Source organism: Chrysochloris asiatica, unplaced genomic scaffold (assembly GCF_000296735.1).
Source record: "Chrysochloris asiatica unplaced genomic scaffold, ChrAsi1.0 scaffold00223, whole genome shotgun sequence".
NCBI lineage: Eukaryota > Metazoa > Chordata > Mammalia > Afrosoricida > Chrysochloridae > Chrysochloris > Chrysochloris asiatica.
The window spans coordinates 3013527-3026790 of NW_006408741.1; the positions used below are offsets into that span (position 1 = coordinate 3013527).

Below are 13264 nucleotides of genomic sequence, written 5' to 3' on the forward strand. Positions count from 1 at the left end.
AGAGTTGGTTCTGACTCACAGTGCACCTGTACAGAGTTGGTTCTGACTCATAGCACACCTGTCTGGCGTTCCCAAGTGAGGCTGAACTGCCACCCTCACAATAGGCAGTCCAGTGCAAATCCTACAAGGATCATACTAGAAGGTCCTGAAGAGTGGGAGAAGACTCAAAATCATAAAAAGACAGGCTTACCGGTCAGACAGAGACTGGTGGAACCCTAAGGCTATGGCCCTTGGCTACCCCTCAGCTCTGGAACTTCACTCGCCCCCATGGCACAATTTTCAGCCATCAATAGATAGGTATACATGGGAGACAGCATCAGTGAGGTAGGCACACCTTAGAACAGTCAGCCACTTGAGAGCCAAAGAGCAACATCACAGTTCAGAAGGGTTGGGAGAAGAGGATGGAAATGTGAAGCCCCAGGAGGGAGTAGAACAGATGATGTATGCTGAGGGGACTGCAATCACTGAGATGGAATAAGGAATACAATTTGTTGAATGTAAAACTGATACCTGTGCTGCAAACCTTCACTCATTCACAATAAAAAACTGAAGAAAAAACAAGATTTACAACCTTTGAAACCCCATGGGGCAGTTCTACTCTGTCCTATTGGCTCACTATGAGTCAGAACCAACTCAATGGTGGTGGGATTGTAGTTAGTACATTTAGTTTTTAGACTCCTACTGTTGTTTTCCACTTGTCTGTCAGCTCATCATCATACTGTGGTGGCTTGTGGACTTCTGTGATACTATGCAACCAGTATGTTAAATACCCTGCTGTTATACTCACAGGGAGGCCGCTATAGTGGAGCTTTCAGACTAAGACAAGGAAGAGGGAGAGGCAGACCACTTGTGAATGTTAGCCTTTGAAAACCTTATGAACAGCAGCCGAGCACTGTCTGATACAGTGCCAGAGGAGGGTCCCTTCAAGTTGGACGGCACTCAAAATACTCCAAAGATATGCCTCCTCAAAGCAAAGTTGACCTGAATGACGTGGAAGCATTCAGGACTTTCATTTGCTGATGGGACACAATTCAAAATGAGAAGTTAACAGTTACAAACATCCACTAATACATGGACTGTGTGGATCATGACAAGCTATGGACAACATTGCGAAGTATGAATATTCCTGAACACTTAATTGTGCTCATGAGGAATCTGTACCTGGACCAAGAGGCAGTTGGTGGAACATAACATGGTAACACTGACTATTTTAAAATTAAGAACGGTGTGCGACAAGGTTGTATTCTTTCATCATACTGATTCAACCTGTATGCTGAGCAAATAATCCAAGAAGCTGGGTTCTATGAAGAAAAACATGGCATCAGGATTGGAGGAAGAAGACGCATTAACAACCTGCGATATGCAGATGATACAACCTTGCTTGCTGAAAGTGAAGAAGGCTTAAAATATTTACTGATAATGATCAGAGTACAGCCTTCAATATGGATTGCATCTCAATGAAAAGAAGAAAAAAAATAATCCTCACCACTGGACCAATCAACATTCTTATCAACGGAGAAAAGACTGACGTTGTCAAGAACTTCATTCTTCTTGGATCAACTATCAACATTTACGGAAGCAGCAGTCAATAAATCAAACGACATATTGCATTAGGCAAATCTGTTGCACAAGACCTTTTTCAAGTGTTGAAAAGCAAAGATGTCAGCTTGAGGACCAAGGTGCGCCTGACCCAAGCAATGGTGTTTTCAATAACCTCATATGCATGCAAAAGCTGGACACTGAATAAGGAAGACCGTAGAATTGATGCTTTTGATTTATGGTGTTGGAGGAGAATACTGAAAGTGCCATGGGCTGCCAAAAGAACAAACTGATCTGTTTTGTAAGAAGTGCAGCCACAGTGCTCGTTGGAGGCCAGGATGGCCAAACTTCGTCTCTCATACTTCGGACATACTGTCAGGAGGGACCAGTCGCTGGACAAGTGGAGAGTCAAAGGAAAAGAGGAAGACCCTCAGGGAGATGGACTGGCAAAGTGGCAGCATCAATGGGTTCAAGCATGGCAACAATTATGAGGTTGGCAGAGGACTGGGCAGTGTTTCATTGTCCTGTGCATAGGGCCACTATGAGTCAGTACCGACTCGATGGCACCTAACAACAACAACATAAAGAAGACAAGTTAATACCACTATGATTCACATTTATGCACCAACCACTATGCTCAAACATAACAACTGAGAGGATGGCACAGGCCCAGTGTTTTGTTCTATTGTGTAATCGGGGTTGCGATGAATAGGAACCACTGGAAGCTCCTAACAACAACTATTGTTTTACAGCCAATCAAAACTGAAGACATGAAATACAGACTGTCTTTCACTCGCTTTAACATCTGAAGTGTGTCATAAACACAAAAACTAACCACTGTTATAAAATACCCAGACATTTTCAGTACAGAACAGCAGAGGAGGAGGAGTATATAGTATACATACTATTTGGAAAGTGCCAACAATTTACATTTCAATACCAATATTCTAATTCTCCAAAACCTATCACTGAAATGCCTGAATTTATCAGAAAGAAAGCAGCTTTCCCTCATGCATTTTAAATGCACAGCCAGGCTCAGGCAATCATACTCCCAGGTCCCAGGCTCCTTAGCAGGGCCCAACAGCCCTTCATGAGCGGGCTCTCCCTCCTTTCCGGCTACATCTCCACCACTGAAGCCTGTTACACTGGCCAGCTATATCTGTAAAATGGGTAAGCAGGCACGTCTGTACATGTATGGGTGACAGGCTTTTAGGAAAAGGGACACAACTCCTCTTCACAAAGTGAAGGCATCTGTCACCTCGTAAGGTTAAGAATCATAATTCTAAAGGCACTGAAAAAGCTACATAATTTAAGTAGAAGTATTACTCCTCCCTTCCACTACTCGTCTGTCAGTGTGTCATACTGAGGTGGCTTGCGTGTTGCTGTGATACTGGAAGCTATGCCACCAGTACTAAATGCCAACAGGGTCACCCATGGTAGACAGGGTTCAGTGGAGTACCCAGATGAAGACAGTTTAGAAAGGAGAGGCAGCCTACTTCTGGAGGTTTAGCCCCTGAAAACCTTATCAACAGCTGTAGTGTGGGAAGATGAAAACATGATTAGCACAGAATGTTCAGATATAGTGCCAGAAGATGAGCACCGCAGGTTAGAAGGCACTGAAAGTACAACTGAGGAAGAGCTGGCTCTTCAAAGTTGAGTTGACCATGATGACATAAACGGAGTAACAGGACCTTCTTTTGCTGATGGGGCACAACTCAAAATGAGAAATAGCTGTAAACATCCATTAGTAGTCAGTATATGGAATGCACGAAGTATGAATCTAGGAAAACTGGAAGTTGCCATGAAATGGAATGCATAAAGATCAATATCCTAGGCATTCATGAGCTGAAATGGAAACATTACTGACCATTCTGAATCACACAATCACATAATTTACTATGCCAGGAATGGCAAATTTAAGAGGAATGACATTGCATTCATCGTCAAAAAAGAACATTTCAAAATATATCTTGAAGTACAACACTGGCTGTGACAGGATAATATCCATACAAATGCAAATAAAACCAGTATCAGTCAAATTTCTGCACTAACCAAGAAAGTCAGTGATGATGAAATTGAAGAATTCTTCAAATTGAAGAACTTCTTCACTCTAAAATTAACCAAGCATGCAACCAAGCTGTATTGATAATTACAGGCATTTGGAATGAAAAGGTTGGGAAGAAAAGAAAGGATCAGTAGTTGGAAAATATGGCTTTGGTGATAGAAACGATGTTGGATATCGCATGACAGAACTTCAAAAAACCAAGGACGTATTCATTGCAAAAACCTTTCTTAAACAACATCAATGACAATACTAAGCACATGTACTTCACCAGATGGAATAAACAGAAACAAACTGACTACATCTGTGAGAAAAGAAAGTGAAATAGCTAAGCATCATCAGCCAAAACAGATTGGGGAAGGCAAGGGGCACACTGTGGAACACACCATCAATAGCTCATATGCAAGTTCAGGCTGAAGCTTAAGAAAATTAAAACAAGTCCATAAGAGCTAAAATGTGACCCTGAACATATTCCACCTAAATTTAGAGACCATCTCAAGAACAGGCTTTGATGCATTAGACACTAATGACCAAATATCAAAAGAACTATGAGATGATATCAAGAACATCATATAAAAGGAAAGCAAAGGTCATTAAAAAGACAGGAAAGAATGATCCTGTACATAGAAAACCCTGAAGACTCAGCAAAAAAACTAGTGGAACTCATTGGACGATTCAGCCAAGAGGCAGGGTACAAGATCAACATACAAAAATCAGTTGGATTCCTCTATACTAATAATGACAACAACACTGAAAAGGAAATTAAGAAAGCAATATACAATTTACAATAGCCATCCAAAGGACGAAATATTTAAGAATAAATGTAACCAGAGAAACAACAGACCTATACAAAGAAAACTACAAAACTCTACTACAAGAAACTATAAGAGACCTGCAAAAATGGAAGCATATACCATGCTCCTGGATAGGAACACTTAGCATTGTGAAAATGTCAGTACTACCCAAAGCAATCTACACATATAATGCAATCCCAATCCAGATTCCAACGACATTCTTTAGAGATGGAAAAAACAATCACAAACTTTATATATAAAAGAAAGAGATCCAAGATAAGCAAAGCACTGCTTAAGAAGAACAAAGTTGCAGGCCTCCCACTACCTGATTTCAAAATTTACTGCATGGCTACAGTTGTCAAACAGTACTGGTACAATGAAAGACACATAGATCAATGGAACAGAACTGAGAATCCCGAAATTAAGCCATCAACAAACAGCCAACTGATCTTTGACAAAGGGTCACAGTACATTGGGTGGAGAAGACATAGTCTCTTCAACAGATTGTGCTGACATAACTGGAAATTGATATGCAAAAGATTGAAAAAAGGCCTTTACCTTATGCCATATACAAAAACCAACTCACCATGGATTAAAGACCTAAATGGGAATCCCAGAATTATAATGGTCATTGATGAAAAAATAGGGACAAATTTAAAGGCTCTCTAATCCAGTACACACACAGATGACCAAACATTATGAAAATTACACAAATAAAAAACAAAATAGATGATTGGGACATTCTAAAAATAGAAACTTACGTACATCAAAGGATTTTACCAAAAGAGTAAAAAGGGAGCCCACAGAATGGGAAAAAATCTTTTTCAATGACGTATCAGACTAGGGACTAATCTCTAAACTCTATAGGAAACTACAACATCTCTACAAGAAAAAGACAAGTACCCCAATTAAAAAATGGGCACAGGACATGAACAGACACTTCACCAAGGAAGACATTCAGGCAGCCAACATATGAAGAAATGTTCACGATCATCAGCCATTAGAGAGATGCAAATCACAACAATTAGGTATCATCTCACAGCAGCAAATAACAGCGAAGTTCAAAAACGCAGAGGACAATAAATGCTAGGGAAGATGTGGAGAGCCTGGAACCCTCCTATATTGCTGGTGGGAATGCCAAATGTTCTAACCACTCTGGAAAACAGTATGGCACTTCAAATAGAAATACCATTATGATCCAGCAATTCCTCTACTTGATATATATCCACAAGAAATACGAGCTATAGCACGAAAAGATATTCACACCAATGTTCATAGCAGCACTATTCACAACAGCAAAAAGATGGAGACAACCTAAATGCCCATCAATGGAAGAACAGATAAACAAACTTTGGTACATACACACAATGGAATATTATGCTACCTTGAAGAGTAACAAGGTAAGTCATAACATGGATGAACCTTGAGGACATTATGCTGAGTGAAATTAGTCACAAAAGGACAAATACCACATAAGACCATTATTGTAAAAGCTTAAGAAAAGATACCCATACTAAAAGGAAAAAAAAATTCTTTGTTGGTTACCGGAAGGGGTGGGGGTGGGGGTGTTTGGTAGAAGTGGAGGGAGGTGATGGTAGAGCACAGGGTAGGGAGCAGACACATAGTTCAGATGTTGGGGGGGCAATACACAAGAAGGGGAAGGGGGTGGAAGAACAAGGTCAACGGGAAGACTGAGACAGGTTTGCATGGGCTAAATAGGACAGAGGTCAACAGTGATGCATGTTCAAGCCTGGAAAAACAGGGCTCTGTGATACAGAGATCGAGGCATAGTTTGAAGAGGGGAAATAATGAAATGAAAGAAAAAAAACTAAGATGCTTGACTGTCTTACGAATATTGATTTCCCTTGCCTACTATTAAAAAATAGACACTTGAGTGGGACAGAAAGGAATGCCAGGAAACATAATTATAGAAAGCTTGTAAGCCTATAACTGATTGGTGGTGGTTGTGTGCCGTGGAGTCAGTTCTGACTCATAGCGACCCTGTACAGGGTTTCTGAGGCTGTAAATCTTAACGGGAACAGAACGCCTCACCTTTCTCCCACGGAGCAGCTTGTAGTTTCGAACTGCTGACCTCGCGGTTCGCAGCCCAATTCATAACCACTATACTACCAAAAGGAGTTCTACAACTTGCTCAGTGAAATAGGTCTCTTGTGGAGCCTTTGTAGTGTATAGGACCTTAAGTTGAATCCTGAGCCCTATCCACAACCTTCTGAGGTGGGAAATTCCCATTAAAAAGGAAAAGCAGAGAAGACTGAAACAGCTAGAACAGCAGAAGACACATCTTCAAAGATCATCAGGGAAAAAAAAGGCAGTATGATTGCCTACTACAAGATGTTCGCTGGGAAGCCATCAAGGCAAGCAAGTCCCTTCAGGACAAACCCATCCTAAGACTGAAACTCAAAGGGAACACATGAGCAAGCATGTAAGCTTGCTGGTGACCACATTGGTCTACTGGTGAGTGGAAGAGTGGGAAAGGGGAAAGGCAGCAATGAAGAAATGGGCTGAGTTCAAGCACCTTCCATAGACTCCCGTTGACAGAGATGAGAGAGAGATGAGAAAGGGCTGCTTGGTCCAAAGTGTGGTGAGACCTGGGGACACCTGAGCCCATGAACAAGGACATAGCTGAGAATGAGCATCCAGCTGATATGAAGTGAGGGGAGATGCACAAGAACACCCAAACTTGCAGAGTAAACTATTTGACCAAGCCTAATGGCTTGATAATCAGAACTCAACTAGAGGAAGATTTTTTTTTTTTTTTAAAAAGCTATTTTTGATAAAGGAAATGAGGGCAAATTATTACAATTTTATGAATTTGACCTATACTCATGGAGGTAGTAGTAGCTCAAAATACCAACAGAGAGGAGAGGAGTCTTCACATCAAGGATCAATGCTATCCCTTCTGTATATAGGGTAGATAGACACAGGCAACTTAAGACATTGGCTGCCATGAGGAGGCAATAAAGGCATGAAGTTACTAGCTTACAATGCTTCAAAAGGAAGTTGAGTTTAAGAGCGTGTGAGGGAACATAGAGTCCCCACTGAATAGTTTTCATCTTGTCTAGGTGGGTCTGGTAAGAGAGATGGGGATAGAGTCTTATAATTCAACAGTAAGTAATTGTTATCATGTCTAACTGTGACTTTAACAATTGTAAAGGCAGAAGTTTTATAACAAAAATGGGGGAGTGGTTAATCTTACAGTCCAGAAGAAGGACCCTAGGACCATTAAGGGTGAAGAGCACAAGCAGAATGCGGGACCTTATCCAGAGAAGCAGCAATACCAGAGATGGAGACATGGAGAGAGGGAGCAGCTGAGGACTCTAGATTCATGTAAATGAGGGACAGAGAACTGTTGGCCAAGAGGCAGACTTGCAGAATGTGCCCTTTGGTGGTTTAAATTATTATATATGCCTGAGTGCTTCAAAATAAAAAGAAGAGCTAAAATGAATAGAGAAATACTGTTAACTGATGGTACATGGAGATTATAATCATTGTAATGAAACAAAGTATACAATTCATTGAAGTAAAACTGATGCTCTGCCCTGTAAACTTTCACTCAATCTATAATAAAAACTTAAAAAACAAGACAGGAAACAAAGAAAAAACCAAAATGGGTGCCAAAGAGACTCTGAAATTTGTTCTCCAGCATAAAGATGCTAAAACAAATGAAAGAAATGAGCATGTAACAGAGTTGAACAGAACATTTCAAAGGGCTGCTTGAGGAGACAGTCAAGTATTATAATTTGCAAAGATCAGAGCATAGGAAAAGAAGAAAGAACGAACAGCCAAGCATTTCTCAAGCTGAAAGAACTGAAGGAAAAACTGTAAGCCTCGGCTTGCAATGTTGAAGGATTCTATGGGCAAAAGAATGTATGATGCAGAAAGCCTCAAAAGAAGAAACAAGACATATATAGTCACCGTATAAAAAAGAAAACAGTTTAAGTTCAACCATTTCAAGAAGTAGCATCAGATCAAGAACCGACAGTATTTAAGAAAGAAGTCCAAGCTGCATTAAAGGAATTGGTGAAAACAAGGTACCAGGAATGACGGAATACAAACAGAAATCTTTCAACAAACTGATGCAGTACTCGAGTCACTTGACTCATTTATCTATGGCAAGAAGTTTGGACTGGAAGAGATACGTATTTGTGTCTATTGCAAAGAGAATGACCCAAAAGAATGTGGAAATCATCAAACAATATTAATAGTATCACATGTAAATCAATTTCTGAAGACAATTCAAAAACGGCTTTAACAGTACAACAAAAGAGAACTGTCAAAAATTCAAGCCCCATTTATAAGAGGACATGGAACGAATGCTATCACTGTTGACATCAGATGGATCCTGGCTAAAAGGAGAGAATATAAGAAAGATGTTTACCTGAGCTTTATTGACTATGGAATGGCTTTCAACTATGTGGATCGCGACAAGCTACGGACAGCACTATGGAGAGTGAGCATTCCAGAACACTGATTTGTGCTCATGAGGAACCTGTACATAGACCAAGAGGCAGTCAGTTGTTCTAACAGAACAAGGGGGCATTGAATGGTTCAAATCAGAAAAGGTGTGCATCAAGGTTGTATCCTTTCACCATACTTATTTAATCTGTATGCTGAGCAAACAATCCGAGAAGCTGGGTTATATGAAGAAGAATGTGACATCAGGATTGGAGGAAGACTCATTAACAACTTTCAGTATTCAGATGATACAACCTTGCTGGCTTGACATGACGAAGACTTCAAATACCGGTAAAGATCAAAGACTACAACCTTCAATATGGATTGAACCTGAATGTAAAGAAAACAAAAATCTTCACAACCAGACCGATAAATAACATCATGTTAAATGGAGAAAAGATTCAAGTTGTCAAGGATTTCATTTTGTTTGGATCCAGAATCAATACTCATGGAAGCAAATGACATGTTGCATTAGGTAAATCTGCTACACTTTCTTTACAGTGTTCATCAGCAAAAAAATCAGTTCGAGGACTAAAGCGACCGACCCAATCCATGGTATTTTTCTTTACCATATGCATGTGAAAGTTGGACAATGAATAAGACAGACCATACAAGTATTGATGCATTTGAGTTATAATGTTGGAAGAGAACATTTAAAGTGCCATGGACTGCCAAAAGAACCAACAACTCTGTGTTGGACAAAGTGCAGCCAGAATGCTCCTTAGAAGCCCAGGTGGTGAGACTTTGGCTCTCATACTTTGCAGGGTTGCTAGGAGTCAGAACCCACTTGATGATACCAAACAACAAATAGCTCCTCACTTAATCGAATCACTAACATAGTATGACTTATTCCATGTAAGCGAGACACATAACTATGTCTACGTCATTGAAGAGGGATATGAAAAAAAGTAACTTTAGAATAAAGACTAAGAAACTGATGGCAAAGGTGGTAGTTAATTATCTCATATCAAGTCACAGCGTTATAGCAGCATGTAAGTCTGTTTTGTAAGGAAGAAGAAGGATAATGAAAGACGAGAACAATGCTGCCAACACCCACATATCCATCCTTCTATCTAACCATACATCCCTCCATCTATCCACTCCTCCCCGTCTACTTTTCCAAACACCCACCCATCCATTCAGCCATCCAACCATCCATACATCCAACACTTACAAAACACACGCTATGTCAGGCATTCCCCAAGTGCTATGGATGGAGGGTAAGAAACAGTGAAGTCCTCACCCTCCCAGGACTTACCTTAGTGGGGAAGACATCTAAGCAGAACACCTTTCTTAAAATAAGCCTGTACTAACAGTAGTCTTAGATGTAGTCTAAAGACATTTCCAGAAATTCATACTAATAAAGAAGTCAGATTAGGGAATAGTTCCAAGTAGGGAGAACAAACCTCTTTTTTTGCATCTTCAAGACTGGAATCAGGACAAATGACAACATCTCGGCTACATTGTACCGGGTCTTTTCCAGTCAGGCCGGCAACAGTGACCTTAATCTAAGAGAAAGATGTCATCATGTCATTTAAGAACACTGAGCCAGAAATTTAGAGAAACATTTCAACAGTTGCCCTGCATTTTATATTAATTTGGGAGAAAACAACGCAACAGAGCTATGCAGAATTTAAAATAAGGTGACTGAGTCGATTTGATAATAGGTCCCAGTTTGCCTGGGACACTCCCAATTACAGCTGCTGTCCAGGCATCCTATCCTGTTAAGAATATCCTTTATCCCCGAAGCGCTTCAGTGTGGGCAATAAATGATGGGATCATCCTATTAATAACTCACCGCATAGGGCTGCTGTGGTCATTTAAACCTCAGACTGTTTCCATAAGGTAGAAATGCAAATTTAAACAATGAAATACTTTTGGAAGTAGATGATATCTAAAACCGGTATTTGGAAAATGGGAATTTTCCTACACTGCTGATGGAATAGCAAATTGGTAGATGGCAGAGCACTGTGACAAAATCCAATCATGCTGATGACATCCTTGTCCCACCACTTCTACTGTTCCTCTTCTACGTATATGCTCTGGGACACCTCCCACACATTTGCACAAGAAAAGGTACACAGGAGTATTGATTTCAGTCTGGTAATACTGTAATTAGAAGCCATGCAATCAATTGTGGAATGTTTATACATCACTGGGTCTGTTTTGTTGTTGTTAAGTGCCGTCGAGTCGATTCTGACTCATAGCAAGCCTGTACAGGGTTTCTGAGGAGCGGCTGGTGAGCTTGAACCACTGACCTTGCAGTTCAAACCGACATTAACTCACAGTGCCACACCAGGGCTCCATACCAAAAGAGTAAGTAGCAATTTTAAATGAATACACTGGATCAACACATATCTACACTTGTGAGAGTTGTAAGTGCCAGAGTGTACAGGATTAACAGACCAGGAGCCAGTGGTAAGAGGATTACACAGCCTGTATCTCCATGCTGGCTCTTTTACTAGCTCACTGTGAGCATGAGGTTACTTTGTGTATCTGTGCCTTGGTTTCCTCAACTGCAAAACAATGATGGCAATACAGAGTTGTTTGCTGTTGTTGTAGGAAAGTTTAAATCAGTGTTTAGAACGACACATGGCACAACATACCATCTGTGCTCTCTAGCCTCGTGTACCATGTGGGGACAAACACACAAGAGGGCAGCTACAGTTAATGTTACTTTAAAGGGATAAACTTAAAGCAATTCAAAGACGGCAGTTATTTACATTTGGGGACAAAAGAGAACACATCTAGGAAAAGAACAAATGGCCTTCTTCAAGTTTATTTCTGAAAGCATTTGTTTTTTAAGAAGTGGGTCTGAAATATGGTCAAATGTTAACAAGTAGTTAGTACATGAAGGGACTTACTGGCATTAAACGCTTTAACACAGATTTTATGATTGAGAAAGATGGGAAGTCCCCCTCACTAAAGTGTAATTAATCCAACAACATGATCTCTCTTGGCACATAGTTCTGGCACTGTACAGAACTGTTAACAGAAAGGTCAGCAGTTCATATCCACCAGCAGCTTCTCAGAAATCCTATTCAGTGTAGCTATGACTCGGAACTGACTCAAAGGAACACCCATCTTATTCTGGAGTCTGCTGTTCAGTAAGTAAATGAATTTTTTTGGTAAAAATATATGTAACAAGACATGCACCACTTCAGTCTACATGGACACTTCCAATGACATTGGTGACATTCTTCATGTTAAGCCATCCTTCTTAAAAACGATTTCATCATCATTATTACAAAGTCACTAGTCTGTCCCTTATTTCTCATCTACCCCTTCAATAACCTTTCAAGTTGCTGCTGTCATTTTGATCACATAGTTTCATTGTTGTTGTTAAGTGCCATCGAGTGAGTCTGACTAATAGAGACCTGTATAGGGTTTCCAAGGAGCAGCTAGTGGATTTGCACTACCAACCTTTCAGTTCAAACTGATCATAGATAGATTAATCAACCAGGGCGTACTTATGCATAGGTTTGAAATGTGTCTACAGTACTTTGAACAGTATTCAAAATGTCTTTTAAAAATCCACTTTTCAAAATGGCAGCAAGAGGGTTAGAGCCAGTGGTGATTGGGGGGGGGGGGGGGAGAGACTTACTCCAGCTCGTCTCATGACATCCACAGGAATGACCGTCTCCATCTCCTCTGCTCCCTTGGCAAGGATGACCAGAGCTCTTTTTGAAGCCATTTTCAAGTGGTTGGATTTTTAAAAAAAAAAAAAAAGACTAAATAGGAAAGACCTTTCACTGCACCCCTGAAATAACCAAAAGAAAATTAAAGTTAGAAACAAGTTAAGCCTCAGGTAAACGGTCCGATAGACAAAACTAAAAACGAAGGCTGTAGGGTTATATTATAGAGTTCTGCCACTGATTTCTAATACAAAACCACAGCGAGGTCTCAGGGGTGACACAAAATACCTAAGTGTCAGAATTGGTTTGATTTTCTTTCAGCATTATGTTTTTACCATGTCTGTCTAAATCCAATTTCTTATACTGCAAGTGAGGTTTTTTAAAAACACAAATACATGGGTTTTGCATTTCACACACTGCACGGAATACAAAGACATCTGTCTTTTTTTAATACTATTTCACAGAACAATGAATAAAATAGATTTTCGGGGCATAAAATTAAATACTCACTGTTTAGTAATTAGCCTGTTAGATTTTTGGAGGGAATTTTTTTTCAGTTTCCATAAACTGTACTAAAAACTTTTGGAGGGACTTATTGGTGGTAACGCTTTAACACATCTTTTATGACTGAGAAAGATGGAAAGTCCCCTCACTAAAATCTAACCCAGCAACGTGATCTCTCTTGGCACATAGTTCTGGCGCTGTGCAGTACTGCTAGCATAAAGGTAGGTGGTTCAAATCCACCAGCTGCTTCTCAG

At 40.2% G+C, this 13264-nt stretch overlaps 1 protein-coding gene across 1 annotated transcript in view; it reads right to left on the minus strand.

Annotated features, from left to right (window-relative positions):
• The window catches only part of PARK7 (parkinson protein 7), a 42026-nt gene extending 29413 nt beyond the window's left edge, over window positions 1-12613 (minus strand). The window contains exons 1-2 of the mRNA XM_006873100.1: window positions 12476-12613; window positions 10278-10379 (exon numbers count right to left, since the gene is read on the minus strand). Of these exons, the coding sequence (XP_006873162.1) occupies window positions 10278-10379; window positions 12476-12565 (192 nt within the window). The 5' untranslated portion in view covers window positions 12566-12613. The remainder of the gene's footprint in view (window positions 1-10277; window positions 10380-12475) is intronic.
• Between the last annotated feature and the right edge of the window lie 651 nt (window positions 12614-13264).